Here is a 24,204-nt window from a genome sequence, read left to right as displayed (position 1 = left end):
ATTCCCTCCGCACTCCAGGGGAAGGTTACTGCAAAATCCCCATTTCCTCCCGATCAGCTGGGACTTGGGAGGCAGAAAATAGATGGGGGCGGGGCCAGTCAAAATTTTTACTACCGGTTCTCCAAACTACTCAAAATTTCTGCTACTGGTTCTCCAGAACTGGTCAGAACCTGCAGAAACCCACCTCTGGATTGGGTGTATTTGGGGCTAAATCAAATTCCTGCAGAGTTCACTGGATGTATGAATTCAGATCTTCGATTCAAAATCTGATTTAATTCAGCCAGCTAACTCTGCAGGGATTAGACTTGCATGATAGGCTAACCGCCGCTCTATAATTATCTAGTCAAGCGTGCTACATAAAAAGGGTTTAAAAAGAAACATTGGGAGGGGGTGCTTCTATACTTCAATTATTTTAAGAACAATTCTCCACAAACTACCTCTCATGAGTGTGAGCACTGTTCCTTTGTACACGCCTCGAATGCCAGCTTCACGATACAGTTGTTTGGCACAGTCCAAGGGGCCAGCATATTTTTTTTCACCAGAGGCTGCTTGGATCTAAATGGTTAAAAAAAAATAATAATGGCCTCATCAATTATAACCTACTATTCCTTAAATAATTCAGACTTCCTAAATCTAAGGTACTGTTGAAATGAGTCTGTGCATCTAAACTTTTCCTAAGAAATCCCCATGAGATGAGATTCAATCATGAGTTTATTGATTATGCACCAAAACAGTAAAAAAATGAAAAAAATAAACAAACCCATAACTGCCATCTCTCCCAGAAAGTTTTTCTAGCTGTTTAAGCACCCACAGCAGGCTTCTAATAGCTCTACCCATTCAAGAAGCCCCAGTAGACACTTTTGTGAAGAATGTTGTCCATAATTGTAACTGGGACTTTGTCTTAGAAAACTTTCAAAATATATCTGAAAATAAAGGGATAGGACAGTGATGGCTAACCTTTTCCGGACCAAGTGGCCAAAGGGTGTACCAGTGGTGAAATGTAAAATTTGTTACTACCAGTTCTGTGGGCGTGGCTTGGGGGGGGTAATATGACTGACTGAGCGTGGCCAACTTTTTTTTTTTTTTACTTTTAAAACCATTTTTCTACAATCTCTTCGGCTGAAGAGGTTGTAAAAAAAATGCTTTTAAAGCCTCTGACGATCCCAGCTGACTTGCCTGATCGGCAGAGGCTTTCTTTTTTTTTTTTTTAAGCCTCTGATGATCCCAGCTAAGCCGCGTGATCATCAGAGGCTTTTTTTTTTAACTTTTAAAAGCATTTTTTCAGCCAAAGAGGTTGTAGAAAAAAATGCTTTTAAAAATTAAAAAAAAGCCTCTGATGATTGCGCAGCTCAGCTGGGCAATGGGAGGGGGCAGGGATTTTTGCTACTAATTCTCCGAACCACCCACCTCCATCGCTACCGGATCGAGCGATTCGGTCCAAACCGGGAGCATTTTACCTCTGGCGTACATGTGTGCGCCCAAACACCCAAAATATAATGCACACATGGGCCTCGCATATGTGCCCCACACCCTGCACATACGCATGTGCCCCCACACATGCCCCGCCCCCACGCATGCATTCACAGCCCCCTGCATGTACCCCACCCTCCGCGCATGCACAGCAGAGACCCAATTACCAGCTGGCCAGTGGGAGGCGCGCGTACATGTGCGGCAGAGCTGAACTGGGGCGACAGCTCACATGCCCACAGAGGGGGTGCTGCGTGCCACCTGTGGCACGTGTGCCACAGGTTCGCCATCACGGAGATAGGATGTTAAAAGGACAAGTAGCAGAGTAACAAGGAGTTGTGACCAACAAAACTTTAAGATAACAGAAGTTTGGGCTAATTTAGAGAAGAATTTTTAAATGAAATGGAACAACTGTAGTCCGAACTACTTATTTTTCTTTATTGTGGACAAATTTCTTTTTTTTTTAAATTCCCACAGAAAAGTTTTGAAGGAAGGGAGCAAGAGAAGAGACTCTTCAGGTCCATTGAATTGGCCCTGCCTTGACTTTAAGGAACAAATCAGTTTTAAAAACACAAAGACAATATAATAGCTACATATAAAATTGGCCATGTTTTACTGATACGTTAACAGGGTTCACACATTTTGCTAAGCCATGGTTTGCTTAACCTTAAATTGCTGAATAAAGTGCAGTTAGCCGGATTCCCACAACACATTAAATGAATATTTTTAAAAGATTACCAGTAGTCCTCGACTTATGATCAGTTGCTTAGTGACTACTCAAAGTTAAAACAACCCTCCCCCCCAAAACTCCTTATGACCCACTTGCAACGGCCAGGCTGTTCAATGGTCACGTGAACACATTTTGGGCACTCAACAACTAGTTTGCACTTATGGCTGTTTGCAGTGCCCTGCAGTCACGTGATCGTGATTTATGACTTTTTTCCAGAAAGTAGCATTTGTGTCTGGTTTCTGGGGAAAAAACACTTCATAGCGAACAATGGGTTCGCTTAGCAACTGCTGCAAACTGAGAGCCAATTTGGTCTAGTGCAGGGGTCCCCAACGTTTTGGACCTCAGAGACCACTAAATTCATAATTTTAAATCCCGCGGACCACTAGTATGATCTGCCTAATGACTGGCTGGGTGGGCATGGCTAGGTGATCATATGACTGGGTGGGCATGGCCAACTTGATGTCACTCACATCAAGGGGTACCTCGCTGGCCTCTACTCACCCACCCACCTAGCCACTCCTCACCTGCCAGCCTGGGCTCCTTAGGGCCCCAACAGGAAGCAGTTGTTGGAGCTAAGCAGTCACCACGAGAAAGAGTTGGCAAAACAGCTCAGTTCAAATTGGATCTCACCGAGAAGGAGGCTTAGCAGAAGCACCTCATTGAGGACTATGAGCATTGGCTTTCCAAGCAGAGGGAAGACCTGCGGGAGTGCAAGGCCAGGTACTGGCACCTGGAGGCTCAGAAGGCTGAGATGGTCAGCCAGTTCCAGGCCATGATGCAGTCCCACTGGATCATGTTGTCTGGCTCCTTGCCACCAGTGGCACTTCCCTCCAGCCTTTGCCCAAAGCCCCACACCAGGAGGCTGAAGCAGACCCCAAGTCGGAATTTCTGCCCCCCTCCAACCTACACAAAGAGACCCCGAAGGGGGAGACTCTAAAGCAACAGAAGCATTCATTGCACATATCCAGCCCAGGGGCCATAGTTTGAGGACCCCTGATTTAGTGCAATATAAATAATGCAAATAATCTTTCTGTGGACCACCCTAATTTTCTCGCGGACCACCATTGGTCCACGGTCCACCAGTTGGTGACCGCTGGTCTAGTGGTTAAGGCACCAGACTAGAAAGCAAGAGACTGTGAGTTCAGGTCCCACTTTAGCCATGAAAGCTAGATGGGTGACTTTGGGCCAGTCGCTCTCTTTCAGCCCAACTCATTTACCAGGAGGGTTGTTGTGGGGAAAATAGGAGGAGGAAATGTGTTGGATATGTTCACTGCCTTGAGTTATTTGTGAAAATAAAGGCAGGATATAAATAAATAAATGAAATGAATGCATTTGCTTTACAACTGTCCTTCTCACTTTACAACCAAGATGTTTGCTTAAAGACAGTTACAAAAAATTGGGGCTGGTCATCTGGTGATGAGCCACTTTATGACCATCATGGAGGTAATTGTGAGGCTCAATTACAGTCATAATATGAGGACTACCTATTTTTTGACATAGTATGAACTCAGCCACAATATTAATCCAACTATTATGTATAAGCCCCAGCAAGTAGCATGCTTGGGTGAAGTTGTCTAAACTGAAAAACTATGGTCAGGGCTGGTTTGTACTTGCATGGGACACTTTCCAGGAATACTAGGACTTAAGTTAGACTAGACCCTTGAAAGACCTACCAGAAGAAGGGAGTGATCAATCACGTTTATATTATTGCCAGAAAAACTGCACTGGCTTGTCCATGAAGTCACCAGAACTGAGTGTGTTTCAAAGGAGATCCCATCTACTAATATAATGTGCATAGATATGCCAGGATTTTCAATCTTAATGGGAGAATGTTGCTCAGGACAGAATTAATTAAATCTCTAACCAGCCAAGAAGATTTCCAACTTTGCCTATCTTGCTTCTCTAATTACTTCTGGGCTCTGGTTTTAGCCATCAGAGGAATCTAATATCACAATGAAACAATGCTAAGGAAATTGGAATACTGATACTTACAGGAGACAAGACGTGTTCTGAAATTTGAGCATTTTTATCTCCCATACACATAATACTTTAATCTAAATGTTTGCATATATTCCCCCCCCTCTCTCTTTACATACATACATACATATCTACACTGACATGGGCATATCAAAAATTTAGAAAATCATGTTGTCAACAAGATTATGATTATGAATATGCTCACTTATCCTAAAGAAAGATAAATAATGTGGATAGCAAGATATTGTTCAGGTGTGGGATGGAGCATGAAAACTTCATCTCTTACCTGTAGTAGGCACTTGATCCTTTCTCCTGGTGCCATAATTGCAGTGGTAAACACCCCTGATAACATTCCTGCTGCAAACAGCTGAGGATATCTGCATAGTGAACAATACAATGTGGGATATAGATTAAACATAAGAAATGCATTAGGCTATATTAGATACAGTTTAAGAATTATTTGTCCTTCCAATGAGTTCCTTTTCTAGAAATAAAAAAAAAAACCCAACCAACAATTACATAACAAATGAATATAAAGATAGTCCAATCTTAGAGGCGAAAGTTCCAATTACAGTATGTGTCATGAAAACCAATGTTCTCAACAATGTTTGATTATGCCATTAATTTTTTTCCATATATATCCCAACAGATGGCTTAGAAAGAGCCAAGGAGAGGTATTCAGAGCTCTAATTTCCTCCAGCTGGTCAAATTCAGCCAAAACAGACATGGGTCAAGTAAATATTATGGCTCAAGATTTTTGCCTCAAGTATCAATATGACATATCCAGGCAAATGCAGCGAACAAGGCAAAATCATTTGCAAAATAAATCCAATGTTTGGTATAAAAACAATATTTTTTTAAAAAAACTATGTTTTCTAAATAAAAGTAAAGACTGGAAAGGTTCATCCATTAGTGATGGATCTTTAATTAAAGAGAATGATGTTATTGTTTATACATTGCACTATAGTTTATAAAACTGAGGAAAGAAAGAAGAAAATAGAATGGTTCATGTACCACTTTAATTCATACTGCTGAATATATATGCATTCATATGTTGCGTGACTCAAGCCACAATGATTTACAAACTATCATTTATGTAATCTCTGAACTGTCAAGTATTGTTTATTTTAGAAATAGTGGCTTGGCATTATGATTCAATCCAGCATCAAACCCTCCTAACACTGCCTGCTTATCTAGAAGCCATGGTGGCACAGTGATTAGAATGCAGTATTGCAGGCTGACTCTGCCCATTGCCAACAGTTCAATTCTGACCAGCTCAAGATTGACTCAACTTTCCATCCCTCCAAAGTCGGTAAAATGAGGATTCAGATTGTTGGGGGAATATGCTGACTCTGTAAACCACTTAGAAAGGGCTGTAAAGCACTATGAAGAAGTATATACTGTAAGTCTAAGTGTTGCTATTGTTGTCTGTCCTGCCCTGCCCTGTCCTGTCCTGTCCTGTCCTGGTCAGTCGGTCAGTCTGTCTGTCTACCATATTTTTCAGACTATAAGACGTACCAGAGTATAAGACACACCTTAGCTTTTGGGGAGGAAAATAAGAAAAAAGCTGATTGGGGGTGGATCAGCCTCCCGGAATACCCCCAAACACCCAGAGGTGACCTTTCACTACAGGTTTGTTGGTTGTGAGCTCTGCATCCTTGCTTTTTTCCAGCCTCTCAAACAGAGGTTTCAGAGACTTTGTTCAGCCTCTGAAACCTCCGTTTCAGAGGCTGGCGGGGCTACATTCGGACTATAAGACGCACCCAGATTTTCGCCCTCTTTTTGTGGGTAAAAAGGTGCGTCTTATACTCCGAAAAATACAGTATCTATCTCTATCTATCTATCTATCATCTATCTATCTATCTATCTATCTATCTATCTATCTATCTATCTATCTATCATCTATCTATCTATCTATCTATCTATCTATCTATCTATCTATCTAATCTATCTAGTTTACCGCTAGTAGACTAGAGAGGGAGAAAGATATAGATATATCAAGTGGTTGGAGAGAAAGAAGCAAATGTGATATGTCATTAAAAATAGTCTTCAAATTACAACCATAAGCCCATCAGAGTCATAACTTGTGACAATCATGAATTGAGTCAACCATGTGACCAACCCGATTTCATTGCCTTTTTTGTGGCAGTCATTATGTGAATGCTGCTGTCATTAAGCCAACCAATGATTTGGTATGAGTCAGGTACTGCTGAAAACTAGAAGGCTTGTTTTCAGCAAAGCCATTGTAAAATGCAGTCATGTGGCCGCAGGATGCTGCAAATAGCCATAAATGTGGGCCAGTTGTCAAGTGCCCAAAGTACAGACACATCACTGTAATGGGGAGGGGGGCATCAGAACGTCGAATCTGAGTTATAAGTGCCCCCCCAGGGAGGTCTGTCATAACTTCAAATAGTTGCTAAGCAACTGGCCCTAAGTTAAGGAACTACCTGAATATGAACTATAATACATTGACGATTGGATAGGAGAACTGTCTATCTTAAGCATGGCAACACAAGGGCCCTCACCCCGGTTTATATTCTAGAATGATGTAAGCAGTGGAGGGATTTGAGGAGTGAAGGCGTGAAAATCTTATCTGACAGATACCTAGGATTAAGAATGTATTTACTGCCAGAGTAGGTAAGTACTGACTGACTATAGATACCCTATAGAGTCAAGCGATGCTATTTATAAAATTATTTAAAGCTACTTAATAAAAGTCACTTTGCTTTTTTTCTTTAAATCTTAACCAAATCACTGTGCTTTACTTTGAGTTTCCCACACAGAACAGGATTCAGTAGCAAGACAGATAGAACCTATAGAGATCTCCAACAAGATTCAGTTTATTTTTAAGCAACAGAAATATGGTCACAATCAAGACTTATGTCAAATACAAATGAAAAAAAAAATTTAGTGTTGCAAATCCTAATCTGTGGGATTTAGGCAGTGAATCTGGCTAAATACATGTAACAGTATCTGAAAGCTTCGAAGTAATAATCTTGTAATCTCAATGTTTTATATGCTTCGTGAATATGCTGATGAATACATGAGTATGAAAACTGAAACACCATATGCTGCATCCTGCAAATATTGTTCCAGAAACGAATACAAATATGAATGTGCTTTATTTTCTAAAGCCTCTGTAGGCAATCTACTAGAAGTGAAGGCACCTCTGAAATTTGCAGATAACATGAGGAGTGCATCAACATGTCTACCATGAAGTGCCTGGTAAATTATTAAGAAATATATGGTATTGTGTTGATTGAAGGATGAGTTAGCCCTCCAGACTGCTGCCTATGGTCCCTATAGGAATTTTACAATATTGAAAGATATTGCTGCAAATAAATAAGACGGTAGAAGTTGATGCTTTGCAATAAGTCAAAGCATCCCAATATTATGGGGAAAAATTAAATGAGGGTAGTGAAACCTGGTGGACAGCAAGGGAAGTATCTGGAAACACCCTGATGCCTATGGACAACATCTTGCCACTCCTGAGCTAGAGTTCTTAAATCTAAATGGGAGATAAACAAAATTCTTTTATCTCTTTGTTTTTATAAACTTTTATAAACTTCCTTAATCAAACTTCAGCTACACCAAAAATGCCATCTCACAGAGAACAGCATGGCTTCTACAACCATATTCATTCAGAATTCAGTCCTACTCATTTTAGGATGCAGATTGTTGGGGGCAATATGCTGATTCTGTAAACTGCTTAGAGAGGGCTGTAAAGCACTATGAAGTGGTATGTAAGTCTAAGTGCTATTGCTATTATCAGTCCTTTTTAATTGTCTAAAAACTACAGCCAGGTAACCAGGATTCTACATGTTTGTGCAGAAGTACCTCTTTTTTAAAAAAATCTTCATGTTCAAGGAAGTGTAAGACAAAGCAGAATGGATTTTTGTAAAATCTGGTAATTCCTTATGACCTGGATGTTGTTAAGAGAGAATTGAAAATGCTGGGCAGATGGCTAATGTAGTGAGGTTGAGTGATGTACATCACAAAAGTGGGCCTTGCGGAATAGTTATCATGGCATATAGATGAGATTTATATATACCGTATTTTTCAGAGTATAAGACGCACCGGAGTATAAGATGTAGCTTAGTTTTGGGGGAGGAAAATAGGGAGGGGAAATCTGCCTACCAGGTATTCATCTGGCTAGCGTCCTTAGTCTGGTCAGCTTCAGCACATTAGTTTGCTGGTTTTTATCCCCTGCTTGGGGATAAAAAACAGCTTCTAAAGCACAACTGATCTTTGGAAAGAGAAGCAATGAGAAAAGAAGGCAAGCCACGGAGATCGCTTCACTCTTGCTAGCGCCTCATTAGGGCTGAAAAAAAAACTTCACAGCTGAGAATCGGAGGGAGCAGGCAAAGCAGGGAAGTGGCGATTGCTTCACTCGCTAGTGCCTGGTTAGGGCTGAAAAAAAAGCTTCAAAAAAACTACATTCGGAGTATAAGACGCACCCAAATTTTCAGCCTCTTTTAGGAGGGAAAAAATGTGTCTTATACTCCGAAAAATACGGTGGGTGGTCCTTGCTTAACGAACATTCTATCAGCAACTGCCCAAACCAACGATGGTGCTGAAAGGGATCTAGCACAACTCGCTATGGCTACCACATCACGGCCAACTCACTGTGGCCAACTGGCCATGGGAAAATTCAATGCTGCATTAATTCTTTCATTCAATTACTTTTATTAATAGTGACCACATTTCCATCAAAATTATTGTAACTCTTGTATGTCTGGATTGACTTTTATTATTATTGGCCACGGTTCAATTGAAATTAATGTAACTTTTGTATTTGTTAAATTGTCCTGCGGCGAGTTGTCCCGCAGCAAGTTATCCCATAGCGAGTTGGCCAGGGCGAGTTGGCCCATTCTGTGCTGAATGAGTGGTGTAATATATTACGATGGTCACAACATTCCTCACAGTCATGTGATCACTATTTGCAACCTTCTTTGCACTTCCTACAAGCAAATTTAATGAAGAAACTGGCAGAAGGAATAAATGCAACCACAGGATAGCCTTACTTAATGACCCACCATGATTTGCTTAATGACAGCAACTGAAAGTGCCAGAATTTCCATTGCTAATCAGCATAGTTATGTGACGTCGCATTTATGACCATGTTGCTTAGCGACAGAAATTCCGACTCCAATTACCGTTGTTACATGAAGACTACCCGTATTCTGAATCACAGTTAAGAGAAAGTGTTACAAGCCTTTTAGGATGTCACACGCCATACTGAAGTAAAAACCTCCTAAACAGACATCTGTTTTGCCTGGGAAGAGAACTACACAAAAACAACCCACATGATGTCTGTTTATAGCTAGTGTAATCAGTCCCACGTTTTTACGAACTTTAAAATTTGCCAGATTTAATTTTTTGTAATTAAAAAAAAAAAACCAGCTCTATTTATAACCAAGAAAAATAAAACTTCCATTTTGGCTGCAATGACGGAATGCGTAATTTTTGAAAAATAAGAACAGATTGGAAAACCTCAAGAGAGCATCCCTGAAATAGTCTGAACAATTTCATTACTCACGTCAAGATGTCATCCGGAGTCTTCTGTTGCAGCTTTTTGCCCAAGCCAAATCCAAAGAAGCACACAGCAAACATGGGAGTTACTCCAACAATGGGGGCTGCCATCCCCTTATACAAGCCACGGACGCCCTGTAAGAAATAGGTCGGTGGATTATTTATTTATTTATTAAATATAGATGGTCGCTCATCTCAAGCACGAACAATAAAACAGAATTAATCTATGAATCATATACTGTAAATAGCAGCCCAGCAACCAATCTACACAACATCAAGGATTACCTTCAAGTTTCTGCCCAGTTCAAAGGGATCTCAATTCTTCAATCACATAGATATCTTTTTCCAAGATCCCATTTACAGGAAGAGGCTGTTTTGGGTGATCCAGTTCAGCTAAGGCAACACATGGGTTTGCCTCAAAAGGCATTCAGAAACTGCAGCTGGTATGAAATGCAGCAGAAGCCTCCACTGGCATTAGATGCCGTAAACATATTACTCCTATGCTGCAGAACCTGCCTTAGTTGCCAAGATGGATGCAGTTTAAAGCTCTGTGTTTAAGTTACAAATCTTTATTTAGCTTTATGCCAGGTATCTGCAAGACTGCCTTCTTCAACCCAAACCCACCTATCTGATACAAACAACTTTTAAAGCCCTTCATGGCTTGAGAACAGGTTATCTGAGGGACTATCTTTTGCCGGTCACATCTACCTAACTCACTAAAGTGGGGAGGCAAGGAATGTTGTGGGTCGCATTCCCTAAGGAGATATGATTTGGCAGGACCCAGAAGAAGGGCCTTCTCCGTGATGGCTCCCTCCCTCTGGAATATCATCCCTCCAGAAATTAGACTGGGCCCCACTGTAACACTCTTTCAGAAGGCCTTGAAGATGTGATTCTGCCAAGGGGCCTGGGTCAGGGGTGGGTTCTACTCACCTTTACTACCGGTTCGCAATGGGGCCGCCCATGGGCGCTTGCTTTGCTTGCATGTGCACATGCCCTTCTGCGCATGCGCAGAAGCATTCTGATGACATCAGGGTCGTTGGACAGAGCCTCCCTCCGGTTTTACTACCGGTTCTATAGAACCAGTTCGAACTGGGGGCAATCTACCACTGGCCTGGGTGAACCCAAAGCGGGATGGAGACCATTAAATGACTAGTATGGATGTGTGTTGTCGTCTGGGTGAGGAGGTTATTATTTTATTATTTTTATTTCTTTTATATTGTGTTTTTATGTCCTGTAAGTCGCTTTGAGTCGCCATGGTGCGAGCAGGAGGCAATATAAAATTTTTAAATAAAATAAAAATAAATAAAAATTGTTACTCTTCTCCCGTAATTAGAAGGACCAAGGTGAGAAGGAGACACGAAACAGAATTCTTCGGGAGGATTGTTTCAGCTAGTGAATACCGCAGGTTAGGAATGTTCCAATTGAAACACAGGTGGTCCTTGACTTACAACAGTTCATTTAGTGAGCATTCAAAGCAGTGGTGAAATGTAAAATTTGTTACTACGGGTTCTGTGGACGTGGCTTGGTGTGTGTGTGGGGGGTAATATGACTGAGTGGGCGTGGCCAACTTTTTTTTTTTTTTTTACTTTTAAAACCATTTTTTCTACAACCTCTTTGGCTGAAGAGGCTGTAAAAAAATGCTTTTAAAGCCTCTGATGATCCCAGTTGACTTGCCTGATCGGCAGAGGCTTTCTTTTTTTTTTAAAGCCTCTGACAATCCCAGCTGACTTGCCTGATCAGCAGAGGCTTTCTTTCTTTTTTTAAAGCCTCTGACGATTCCAGCTGACTTGCCTGATCAGCAGAGGCTTTTTTTCCTTTTAAAAACATTTTTTCTATAACCTCTTCGGCTGAAGAGGTTGTAGAAAAAATGCTTTTAAAAGCCTCTGATGATCCCAGCTGAGCCGCGCGATCATCAGAGGCTTTTTTTTTTTTTTTACTTTTAAAAGCATTTTTTCGGCCAAAGAGGTTGTAGAAAAAAATGCTTTTAAAAATAAAAAAAAGCCTCTGATGATTGCGTGGCTCAGCTGGGCAATGGGGGGGGGGGGGGGGCAGGGATTTTTGCTACCGGTTCTCCGAACCACCCACCTCCATTGCTACCGGATTGGGCGATCCGGTCCGAACCGGGAGCATTTCATCCTTGATTCAAAGTTATAACGGCACTGAAAAAAGTGACTTACGTTTTTCACACTTACGGTCATTGTAGCAGTTCCACAGACATGTGATCTACATTCAGACACTTGACAACTGATCCATATTTATGACCGTTACTGTGTCCCAAGGTCATCTGATCAAATCTTGCAACCTTCTGACAAGCAAAGTCAATGGGGAAACCAGGTTCACTTAACAACCGTGTTACTAACTTAACAACTGCAGCAATTCACTTATCAACGGTGGCAAGGAAAGTCATAAAATAGAACAGAACTCACTTAAATGTTTCATTTAGCAACAGAAATTTTGGCCTCCATTATGGTCGTAAGTCAAGGACTACCTGTCGTTAAATTTTTACTGCCATTTTTATTATTACTGTTTTATTATATGACAGATGTTTTTGTAAACCACTGACAGTTATGATTGTGATGGTGTAAAGGATCAAGATGCATGAACCCAAGGCAAACTCTTGCTTGGGCACACAAGAATAAATCATGATTGATTAAGAAGAAAGAACTCTTACCTTTTCAAAACTTATGCCTAAAAACTGGACAGCTTCCTTCCGTCTCACCATTAGTTTTTCTCATTGAAAAAAAATCAAGCTTATACTCCTAGAATCTACTAGCCTCAAGTATCATTCCCACACAAACTCATTTCAATAATATGCATAAAAATATGGCATCTCTGGCAGGCATTGCAAGTGAGCTGGCAAAATACCTCTTTCACAAGAGTCTTTCTGAAACAGTCAAAGGTCCCAGCATAAAGAAGAGCCTGTCCCGGCAAAGGCTTCGGCTGAGTTTGTAGTCTGACCTACAAAATATAAGGAACATGGAAGGAATACAAAAGATGTGCTTGCGTTACATAGTTCATTTATTAAGTGAAAATATCCATCCACATCAGGGGTGGGTTCTAAATTTTTTTACTACCGGTTCTGTGGGCGTGGCTTATTTTGTGAGCGTGGCTTGATGGTCATGTGACAATTCTTTAGGATTTAGCAAAGGTACTGGTCTACCAGGGTTTTAACTGCTTGCAGAGCTGTACTGGTCTGCTCATTTGTTTTTGGAGGCACCGGTCTACTCATTTGTTTTTGGAGGCACTGGTCTACCCATTTATTTTTGCAGGCACCGTTCTACTCATTTGTTTTTGGAGGCACCGGTCTACCACCACGCTGCCCCGCTGCAAGAGTTTAAACAGTTTTTTTCCTTCTAGCTGATCAGCTGGGGCTCAGGAGGCAGCAATAGATTGGGGGTGGGGGCCAAATAAAAGGTAAGAATAACGCGGGGAGGGTGGGGGGCGGGGGGGCAGAACCGGTTCGGTGATGTCATATCGTCACCGCTACCGGCTCGGCGGAACCGGCCCGAACCGGGAGGAACCCACCACTGATCCACATCTGATTTAGTCACCCATTCCTCTTCTTTTCCAAAGAACTCAGAAAACAGTCTTATAATAAGACAAACTATTGGTCTGTCCATCTCAGCAGCTGACCAACAATGGTCAGCAGCAGCTTCAAAAAGTTTGGGTAAGTATGCTGTGTCTGTTTTTCCCACCCTATCTGGCGATAGAGAGTTGAACCCAAGACCTTTGAAATGTACTCTACCATTGACAGATTTCCCCTTCCCAATTCTACCAGTTACTTTTTAATGAAAGGGGGATGAGAAGACGAAGGGAGGAAGACACAGTTCATCCAAGGAACAGTTGTTATCAATAAGCATTCAGGTCAATCAGGAGATCTCCAGATCTAAGAAGTAAATAGCAGTTTTTTTCTACTAGGATTAGTACAACGTACAAGGCCTAAATACAGGTAATCCTCAATTTACAACCATTCATTTAGCAACCATTCAACATTACAACAGCTTTGAAAAAAAGTGACTTATAATGGTTTTTCACACTTATGGCCTTTGCAGCATCCCCATGTTCACATGATCAAAATTCAGACGCTTGGCAACTGAAGTCATATTTATGATGGTCGCAATATCCCGGGGTCATGTGATTGATTATCTTTTGCGACCTTCCGACAAGCAAAGTCAATGGGGAAGCCAGGTTCACTTAACAACCAAATTAGTAACTTAACAACTGTAGTGATTCACTTAACAACAGAGATTTTGCTTAATTGGGTTGTAAATCGAGGACTACCAGTATGGTATCTCCTGAATCACAGAAGAAATAGAAAATACAGAATGCTAGTAGCGTTGCTTCTAGAATCTAGACCAGGGGTGTCAAACTCAAGGCCCAGGGGCCAGATCCGGCCTACAGGGTGCTTAGATCTGGCCTGCGGGACTGCCCTGAAAACAGTGAAGGACTGGCCCATGGTGCCTCTGCTAGCAAAAAGGAGCTCAGGAGGGCCACAGGTGGCCCTCTGGAGCTCTGTTTTTGCTGGCAGAGGGTTGCGAGACCGTCACAGCCAAAAACAGAGCCCGGGAGCCCATTTTTGCTGGCAGAGCACTCGGGCAACCACTGGCGCCCCCAACATGTGTGATGTTGAGTTCACCCTGGTCATGTTCAACCCGGCCCCCCGAGGTCAAACACAACCATGATGCAGCCCTCAATGAAATCGAGATTGACACTCCTGGTCTAGACGAAGAGGCATGGACAATCATGAGCTTGGCATTCCAGCCTTGGGCTTGAGCACTTGGGGTCCCTGTTGAATTTTTTGGGAGGGGCTACATGTGTTCTTATCTGGACACACCGTAAGTTCTTGTTTTCTTTTATAATTTTATTACATTTTCTTTTTTGTTTGGTTTTGTATAGTCCACCCAGAGTCAGATTGGAGTTGAGCAGCCTAGGTTGAATAAATTGAATTAAATGAACAAAACTGTTGCCCTTACCATAACATTCTCTAAATTCTCACCCCCTATCAGCCCTAGTTTTTGTTGCTGTTGCTGTTGTTTTGGTGCCTTCAAGTCAGTCTTGCTTTCTGATCAATAAATCAACAAGTACCTGAAGTTTTCTTAGCAACATATTCAGAAGTGCTGCTTGATGCCAAAGAAGGTATCCACAAGCTCATTACCTATCCCCCAGCAAAATTGCAATTTCCAGCTATAAAACTTTGCCTTGGTATTTACAGATTAGATTTTCAAGTATCCTTTATCACACCCATTTTTAAGTATATCTGGAAGGTTCCTGAAGACTGACAAATAAATCTTTGCAAAGATGCATGTGAAAACTTCAGTTGTCAGAGTGTGCTTATCTCCTGACTTTTATTGTTTTAAATTTGACACACAAATGAAACTATTTATTAAATAGTTATATCATTTTAGAATCCTATCTTTTCATATCGCTATTAAAGAGGCTTTGAATGATAAATAGATTTGTTGGTTAATAGTTCCTAACAGGCAACGGTCCGGTACAGGGGTTGGGACCTGTGACTTACATATGGAAAAGAATCAGTTGATCTGTGTTAATTTGGAATAGCAGAGCATTTAAGATTTCTCTGCTTTTATTTCTGCTTTTTTAAAAAAACAAAATCACCGTTCACCTTTTTATTTAGTTTATGCCTCACTTTTCTAGTCTGGCAAACAATCAAGGATTATTTTTCCCCCTTGCGTTTAATCCTGTTTGATTCTCAGAGCCTGCCTCGACAAGTCTCTGCAGTTTTCTTGGCAAGGTTTTAAGGTTTGCCACTGCCTGCTTCCTAGGGCTGAGAGAAAGTGACTGGCCCAAGGCTCACAACTCACAAATCTCCTGGTTTCTAGTTGATGCTTTAATCCAGTACACCAAACTGGCTCTTCTCAAGGAGGATTACAATATAAAAAAATTAATAATCAACAGAAGACAATCTCTTACATGCCAGAAGGCAAAAGGGCGTCTCCTGGAGATCTTATCAGCTAAGCAAGCCTCTAAGGACAAAGGTGGTCCTTTAGATCTAGCAGGACCCACAGCTGTCTGAGAAAGTTGGACTATAAGAAAGGCTGAGTGCCAAAGAATTGAGGCCTTTGAACTATGGTGCTGGAGAAGAATCCTGCGAGTCCCTTGGACTGCAAGGCGATCAAACCGGTCAGTCCTAGAGGAGATCAACCCTGACTGCTCTTTAGGCGGCCAGATCCTGAAGATGAAACTCAAATATTTTGGCTACCTAATGAGAAGGAAGGACTCACTGGAGAAGAGCCTAATGCTGGAAAAGATTGAGGGCAAAAGAAAAAGGGGACGACAGAGAATGAGGTGGCTGGATGGAGTCACTGAAGCAGTCGGCGTGAGCTTAAATGGACTCCAGAGGATGGTAGAGGACAGGAAGGCCTGAAGGAATGTTGTCCATGGCGTCACAATGGATCAACAGCTGTCTGAGGCTTTAAAAGTCAACTGCAACATCTCCAATTACGCCCTGTAAACCATTGTACTCAGCAATTGTTTCTGACCTAGAACAGGGGTGTCAAACTCGTGGCGTCACATTGTTATCCTGTGACATATTGCAACTTTTTCCCACTTTGCTAAACCGGGGATGGGTGGGCATGACGTATCCAGCCTGCGAGTTTGATACCCCTAACCTAGCGACTCTGTTGTGTGCATTATGCCAGCAATTGAATGGACATGCCCACCGTGAGACTAAAATAGCTACTCTGTAGTTCAGTGTGTTTGTGATCACAGCCAGAGTAGTTTGGTTCCGATTCATCATATTGGTCCAATCCAACCAATTAGGTTCGTCCAACAAAATATAGTTCACCATTCCATAGGTTAGTTCAGTGTTTCTCAACCTTGGAAGCTTGAAGATGGGTGGACTTCAACTCCCAGAATCCCCCAGCCAGCAACGCTGGCTGGGGGATTCTGGGAGTTGAAGTCCACCCATCTTCAAGCTTCCAAGGTTGAGAAACACTGGGTTAATTTGTTGCATGTACACAGGATTACGAAGAAGAGTAATAATCCAAGGGTCCAAAGCCAGTGTGCTAAATAAAGTTTAAATTTAAATTGGAAAAAATATTCTCAGCTACCGAAATTCAGAGTGCCTTGGGGACCCATCACCCAAACAAGCACCCTTCCACCAACCACACAAGCGCGAATTCTTTTTCCATGAGAAAAATAATTCTTTCGACAAAGTGCATTCTGGGAACGGTAGTTCGTTGACCCTAGTTTTAAAGCCTCTCCTCCCCACCCGCGCAGTGTCTATCGGGGGTTGTAGTCCTTCCTGCACCCCCCCCCCTCACCTTGATAGTATCCAGCGGGTGTCCCACGAAGACCAAGCAGACGCCTCCGAAGCCACCCGCGAAGAAGTTTTTTACGGGGCTAATAGGTGCCTGGGGGGACTTAGGTTGTTCCGCCATGGCTGCTTCGGAAGCGGGACCGCTCAACGCAAACTCTCCCAGCTTTTGGCTTCGCCGCCACTCCAAGCAACCTTTACCCTGCTTTTCCTTCCCCAGCCAGGCGGAAAAAAGGAGGACCTCCGAGATGCCTAGAGAGGCTGCTATTGTTCCTGCTTCCGCCACCCGCGATCTATCCTATACCTACCCTGGAGAGACTTGCTATTATATTACCAAGTTGTTTCCATAAGAAGCTGCTGGTGTTTTTTGCAGTTTCTATTGTTCCCTGTTAAATATATATGTCTCTTCCTTCAGAAGTTAGTGCCAAATCTTTGTCTCAGCCTTGCTCCCTTTGCATACAAAAATATCACACAATGACCAAGGGGTCCCTCTCTCTTCCCCTGTCCCTAACAGGACAGGGTAGGTCCGCAGTCCAAAAATCGGGATTTTTTTAAACCGACGCGGGACAAATTGTTACAAATCGGGACTGTCCCGCCAAAAGCGGGACGTCTGGTCACCTTAAGAATTCAATATGGTTACTGCCCTGGGATAGATGCTGGTTTTCAGCCTATCTGTCCTTGTTTTTTTAAGCACGCATAGAAGAATCTCTGGCAAACTTAAGTTTAAAGCAAAGCTTGCCTTAAGGCCTCTTCCATGCCTTGGTCCAATATTGAGACTTTACCATTCCTGTAATTTCGGGGAGGACTCGACGCTTCCAAACAGTTTAGGAAAACACACTTAAAGGCCGGGCTCTTGTTAATACCCCCCCCTCCCATATTTCGCTTTATTCCTTCATGGCACCATAAGTTTCTTTTATTAAAGCCGATCGCTCTGAAGCTGATGAAAAACAGTAGGTTGATGATCGCCTACACCGCCACGTCCAAGTGGTTCAATCCCAACGCCCGCTTCCTTCGCTCCGGCCAGTGAAACGCTCCTCCGGCTTTTATCAACTCTCCTAAATAACTCCTGCGCGCGCGCGCCCCTCATTTGCGCCCCCCCCCCCCGCTCGCCACCAACCGCCACCGCGGGAGGGCTTCTTTTGACGCTCTGGGGGTTTCTTTGCCTCTTTCTCCTCCTGCCATTTCTAGCGGCGGAAGCGACGCTCCGCCAGGGACTGGAACTTCCGGTGCTCAAGCCATAGTGGGCCGGCTAGAGATGGAGAAGCTTGGGGGAAGGTGATTTTTTTTTTCCTTTTCTCTCTCTCTCCCTCCCTCCCTCCCTCACTCTCTCTGTCTCTCTCTCTCTCCTTTTTCCCTCACTCCGGGTTACACCCGCCGAGTCGGCGGTGCAGCGGCCGAGGCTCTCGCTCTGAGGAGCGACATCCAGTCCCGCCCGGCCTTCTCCCCGCTTTGGGTGAGCGCAGAGAAGGGGGGAGCCGGGCCTTGTTTACATGGAGGGAGGGGGGATGGAGAGGGAGGCTTTGCCTTTCCTGGGGCGGCGGCGGCTCTCGTGGAACGGCAGGCGGGCTGATTGCCGGGCTGAGGCGGCCCTAGTTCCTCCCTGCCTCGAGTCCCCGGACCTGGAGGTCGAAGAAAAGGAATTTTGGGGGGGGGGGGAAACTGGATAGCAATTCGGGTGGGGGGTGGGGGGGAGCCTGGGACAAATCGTTGATTCTCAACGTATCCAAATTAAACAGACTTTACAGGGAGCTTTTGGACTTTTTTTTTTAAAAAAAAAGGATATTGGGGAGTGGGCGATGGTTGGGGGGGAAAACAGTTGTGGGATATAGCAGAGTTTTTTAAAATATTATTATTATTATTATTATTATTATTATTATTATTATTATTATTATTATTATTATTATAATGCAGTTATTCTCTTTACCCAGGAAAGAGCCCATCGCTTCTATTGTTGTCCGAGTGACACTTAACAATATAAACTAAATAAGAGTAAAAATGACCCTATCATTCTTGTAGTCTTACTACTTACAAAGTTCAATTACTGGGATATATACCAGCGTGACCTGCTTTAAAATGAAGCACAAATGCAACTTCTACTTCAAAGTGTAGACTAGACAATAAATTTAATGGTGAAGAGTTAAATTAATTTGAACATCTACAGCAAGGGTGTTCTTAACTTTTAATCCACCATTTTTCTGCACTGGCACGATTATGGAGGCTTCTAACAAGAAATTTTCTTCTTCCAAGTGAACTTTGACTTGGCCAAAAAAAAAAAAAAAACTAGTTCAGAATGCTCCAAATTTTGTGCCAGGATTGCTTTTGTGAGCTTTCTTGTTGCAACGAACTGCCATTCAGCTAAACGTTGTTACTTTTATAATAGTCTTTAAAGAATGTGCTGGTAGCGAACTTATTGAATGGATCAAAATGATGATTGACTATAGTGGGAACTGCTACAATAAAAGGTTCTTTAATTTTAATGCAGCAGGCTATTTGTTGAAATATTTCAGTCTGTGAACATTTTTAAATTAGTCTTGGCTTTAGTTATTTCAAAATATAGTATTTCTGGACAACATTTTTTGATTAATACTACATTATCTACTATACTATAGAATTTTTGGTGAAACAACTATAGTTTTAAATGAAGTTGGTCCAAATTGGTGCTAGCCAAAGAGGTGAAGAGATTTAATTATTAACAGCATTTCCTGTTGCTCTTCAGCCAAAAAAGGTTCCTAGGGCATCCTACAGGATTTCATTGTGTAAATATTTGTGCACACAAAATTACACTCTTCTTTTTGCCATAGTGAGACATTATAAAAAAAAGATTTTAAAGTAAAAGCAAATGCTGATTAAATGCACTATGGTGTATCCTTCCAAGGAAAGTCAAATGTTACACTCAGCAAAAGCAAGAATCTTGTGATTCTTGAAATTAACAAATTTAATATTTCATAAGCTTTCACGGTACTTCCTGGGTTCATCAACAGCTTAAATATATCTGGGGGAAGGAATGATGATGAAGAGGAGCAATTCGCAGCATGCTATCTTATATTTATAGATTAAAAATATAGCTTGAATGTAAAGTTAAAACCTGGCAAGCACTAATAGACGTTCAAAAACTGCAAGGACAATAGTAAAGGTCATTAAGAAATCTTCCAACTATGCGTTTAAAGAAGATATTTTGAATACCAATGGGTATTATATAACAGTAGTTAGTAATAGGGAATGTTAAATGCCTCAAATGCATTTTTGTGGTTCAACCAAACATGAATTGGGGTTTATTTTAGGTATCTCTTCTGTAAATCTTTTGAGTTTACAAGTCTAGAAAACTGTAGCTGGAAATTTTAATTTAATTTTGGATTGGAATAATATTTTAAGAGAAAAAAAGGCTAACTGCCAGCACTGGTATGTTCTTCATGAAAAAACTGGGAATTTTATTTGGTGAATATATAGATACAGTTAAATCCCAATGAGTAGGATTATACTTTTTATCAGCCCTATATGGCATGTTTCAAGATGGAACCATTTCTTTAAACTTCTTTGGAATTCAAAGTTTGATCGAACAGATGCAGTGGAAACAGGAAAATAAACACGATAAACTATTGCCTCCATGTTTGAGATTTGAAAAGTAAGATTCTTTTAGAATACTTCATAGTAATTTACAATTCTCAACTTATGGCATTTTTGTATTGTGCTATATACTTAAAAACACACAGAGACTCGCTTCCATGCATTAGTGCGTGTAACCTGGTTGTGTCCACCACTAGGGTGGTTGTTTTAGGCTCGATATTATTACTACCCAAATAGTAGTAGGAAGCTAAAGTTTAAATATGTTAATATTAAATTATATCCCCAGATTTGAAGGGCTTTGGATATTATGTCTGGGTTGTGGTAAAAGCGATTATATGGACTATACCACATCCTGTATAAAGGAATGAGTAAAGAAATATTTTGAAGAAAATGTCACAAATTCAAACAATGTAATTTATAATTATCTGATTTTTCATACATATTTTGTATTCTTGAGAGAAGCATACCAGACTCTAAAAATTGCTTTAATTAAATTTGTCCACTCTTAGCCTTTGAACTAGCTGTCCTTTGGCACAGATGCAAAATTGAAGAATGGGATTTCCTATAGTCTAGGTTTAATCTGTGTTCAAAAACTGAATTGCAGTGATTTATATAGTCATGCCATTACTATTTTTTACCATTATTGAAAACTGCAAACATTTTATTATCCTATTATACTGTTTCAAGCCTATTTTAGATTTATAGGTTGTATTTAAATACAATTTTAGGCATTCGGGTTTTGTTGAATAGTATGGAATGAAGTTAGTGCTTTTTTCAATTTTTTAATTTAACTTAGTAAAATATTGTTTAGGAAATATAGTTAGAAGATACCTGTGTGCACGCTAGATCTCTAGATGTTGTGTTGAGAACTCTGGGCCCATCATATATAATCAGTGATAATTAGCAAAATTAAAATTTAGTAATTGATTATAGTTTCAGAGGAACACACACTGTCATGAGAGAAAGTAATGTTCAGTTAATGTAATATGTAAAATATCACCTAGTCTTATATTAATTTTTTGCAACAAAATTCTATGCTTTGGAAGTTACAGATGAATTTTATGCTATTCTCCCTTCTACTTGGCATTTTTGCTTAATCTTCATTGCCAGGCCCAGTGTAAGTTACTGCAGCTTCTGTATATGTGAAGACAATAGATAACCTATATGAGTGAAAATGTAGAGTAAGAAAGGTTTTAAGCCCTTGAATACTTTTAGTGTGGTTGGTGTAAAGTATTTTGTGTGACAGTCTTAAATTATTTAATGAAGGAGTATAATATTGATATGCTGAGATTTTCTTACCCTACATTTCTCATCACACATACAGTTATATATGAAAATGTTAAATCAACATCTCTGAGGGATCAACTTGTCTTTGGTTGTATAGTGTATTATAATTTTCCCTCCGAATAGCCATAGTATGAATGAGCCTGTTTCTATGTTAAGGTTCTATGTTATGGTTAAGTTAATTTGGGATATCAGCTGTTCTCACTATTTTTTAATTTTATGTTTTAATTTTGCCTGGTTTCTTACTGGTTTTTTTCCTGCTAGCCACCAAAAGTTATACATGTGTTTAATACACATTTAATCATATTAAATAAATTTAAAAAAGAAATGTGCTATATATGTGCTGCTGCCTATCCCCGCTGCCTGGAACAGGCCGAAACGGCGCATGGAGGCCAAAAACGGGGCACGTGGCGGCGGCGATAGATGGTGATGGCGATGGGTGTCAATGGCGCCGATGGGCGGTGGCGATCCCCACACCTAGAACAGCTGATCAGAGGTATTCCGGGAGGCAGATCCAATCGCCAATCAGCTGCTCATGCTAAATCAGGCTGTACTGAAGCTGACCAAGCTGTTTGCTGTTTGCTGCTGGGAGGCAGAGACAGATTTTTTTTTCTTGTTTTCCTCCCCAAAAGCTAGGTGCGTCTTATTGTCTGAGCATGGAATAGAATAGAATTTTTTATTGGCCAAGTGTGATTGGACACACAAGGAATTTGTCTTGGTGCATATGCTCTCAGTGTACATAAAAGAAAAGATGCGTTCATCAAGAATCATAAGGTACAACACTTAATGATAGTCACAGGGTACAAATAAGCAATCAGGAAACAATATCACTATAAATCATAAGGATACAAGCAACAAATTACAGTCATATAGTCATAAGTGGAAGGAGATGGGTGGTGGGAATGATGAGAAGATTAATAGTGCGGACTTAGTAAATAGTTTGACAGTGTTGAGGGAATTATTTGTTTAGCAGAGTGACGGCATTCAGGGAAAAACTGTTCTTGTGCCTAGTTGTTCTGATGTGCAGTGCTCTATAGCGTCGTTTTGAGGATAGGAGTTGAAATAGTTTATGTCCAAGATGTGAGGGGTCTATAAATACTTTCACAGCCCTCTTTTTGACTCATGCAGTATACAGTTCCCCAATGGAAGGCAGGTTGGTAGCAGTTGATTGTTCTGCAGTTTGAGCAAATTATAATCTGAAAAAGTTGTCTGGCATAGAGTTGTCAAACTCTTTCAGCAGATATAGCAAAGATGCATATTGCACAGATCCCTGCATAAAGAAATATTTGAAACTCTTTTTGAAGTGACAACCTTAATCCTTTAGGCTTTACATGTTAAGAAGGAATGCTTTCTTTAATATTTTCTACCTTTAAGCTTATCCAAGTAGACTGTAAGGGCATTGCTACTATCAGATTCTGTTATGTGACATCCAAGACTTATAGCTTTCCAGTAGAGGCCGTCTTCCCTCTGGCCAGCCATAGCATGTTTCTTAAAAAGTTGTGGAAACTCCTTAAAAAGCTTCGTCTTGTTACACATGTAACTGGTACCAGCTTGTATAGGTGAGCATATTATAAACATATACTGTCTGTGTCAGGGTGGATTTGATTTAAATCGAGTTGATTTAAATCACGATTTAAATCATGATTTAAATCAGTAGTAAAAAGGCTTGATTTAAATCAACTCGATTTAAATCATAATTTTTAAAGAGCAACTGTCATTTCTGCTATTCCTTTGACCCACTGTTGACTCACCGATAGTCTCAGTGTTGCAGAATGTACAGCCTCATGCAACATAACTAAGCTCCATTTCATGCTGAATAAACTAAATTATTTATGTATCTTAAATAGAAAACTATCTTACGATAGATTTTTACCCCAAAAGTTTTTTATTAAAATAAATTTGATAAAAATCAAAAAAATCCGATTTAAATAAAAAAAAATCCAATTTAAATCAAAAAAATCTGATTTTTTTTGATTTTTTTAAAAAAATCATTGATTTTTATCCACCCTGGTCTGTGTTGATAATTTCAGTTAAGGAATTTTATGGCGTATGTATGCTTTTTGACCTGATGGTTTTTATGGTTTTACTGGGAAGCAGGATACTTACCTAATAATTAGAAAGCAGCCTAAATTATTCAGAGAATGAGGAACTGAGTCACTGCATCACACTACAGTATGCATTTTTATAGCAGTTCTGTAAGTACTGTTCCCCCAACATTTTCAGTAACTTCCTATGAAATGGATTTAATGAGGAAAGACAAAAAAAAATTAACATTGTTAAAAAGGTCATTAGTAAACAAGCAGGACTTTAGTTAAGGATCCTTGTTTGGATGCAGAAATAATATAGCTGCAGCTAGTTTTATATGTGTGTGTGT

The 24,204-nt window shown here is 40.8% G+C and overlaps 2 protein-coding genes across 3 annotated transcripts in view; one reads left to right on the top strand and one right to left on the bottom strand.

Annotated features, from left to right (window-relative positions):
* Window positions 1-17,824, bottom strand: part of SLC25A20 (solute carrier family 25 member 20) — a 31,034-nt gene extending 13,210 nt beyond the window's left edge. Inside the window, exons 1-5 of the mRNA XM_070936813.1 lie at window positions 16,990-17,824; window positions 12,572-12,664; window positions 9,714-9,841; window positions 4,461-4,551; window positions 438-555 (exon numbers count right to left, since the gene is read on the bottom strand). Of these exons, the coding sequence (XP_070792914.1) occupies window positions 438-555; window positions 4,461-4,551; window positions 9,714-9,841; window positions 12,572-12,664; window positions 16,990-17,106 (547 nt within the window). The 5' untranslated portion in view covers window positions 17,107-17,824. The remainder of the gene's footprint in view (window positions 1-437; window positions 556-4,460; window positions 4,552-9,713; window positions 9,842-12,571; window positions 12,665-16,989) is intronic.
* Window positions 17,825-18,213: 389 nt separating this feature from the next.
* The window catches only part of ARIH2 (ariadne RBR E3 ubiquitin protein ligase 2), a 40,781-nt gene continuing 34,790 nt past the window's right edge, over window positions 18,214-24,204 (top strand). The window contains exon 1 of one of the 2 annotated variants that reach the window (XM_070936805.1): window positions 18,214-18,257. The gene's annotated coding sequence lies outside the window, so the exon portion shown is untranslated. Of the gene's footprint in view, window positions 18,258-23,146; window positions 23,390-24,204 lie in introns of those variants that run through there. The other variant, XM_070936806.1, reaches the window with a different exon arrangement.

Source organism: Pituophis catenifer, unplaced genomic scaffold (assembly GCF_029215685.1).
Source record: "Pituophis catenifer annectens isolate HBS135680 unplaced genomic scaffold, rPitCat1.0.hap2 SCAF_2, whole genome shotgun sequence".
Taxonomy (NCBI): Eukaryota; Metazoa; Chordata; class Lepidosauria; order Squamata; family Colubridae; genus Pituophis; species Pituophis catenifer.
This window is presented reverse-complemented; position numbering and strand designations above follow the sequence as displayed.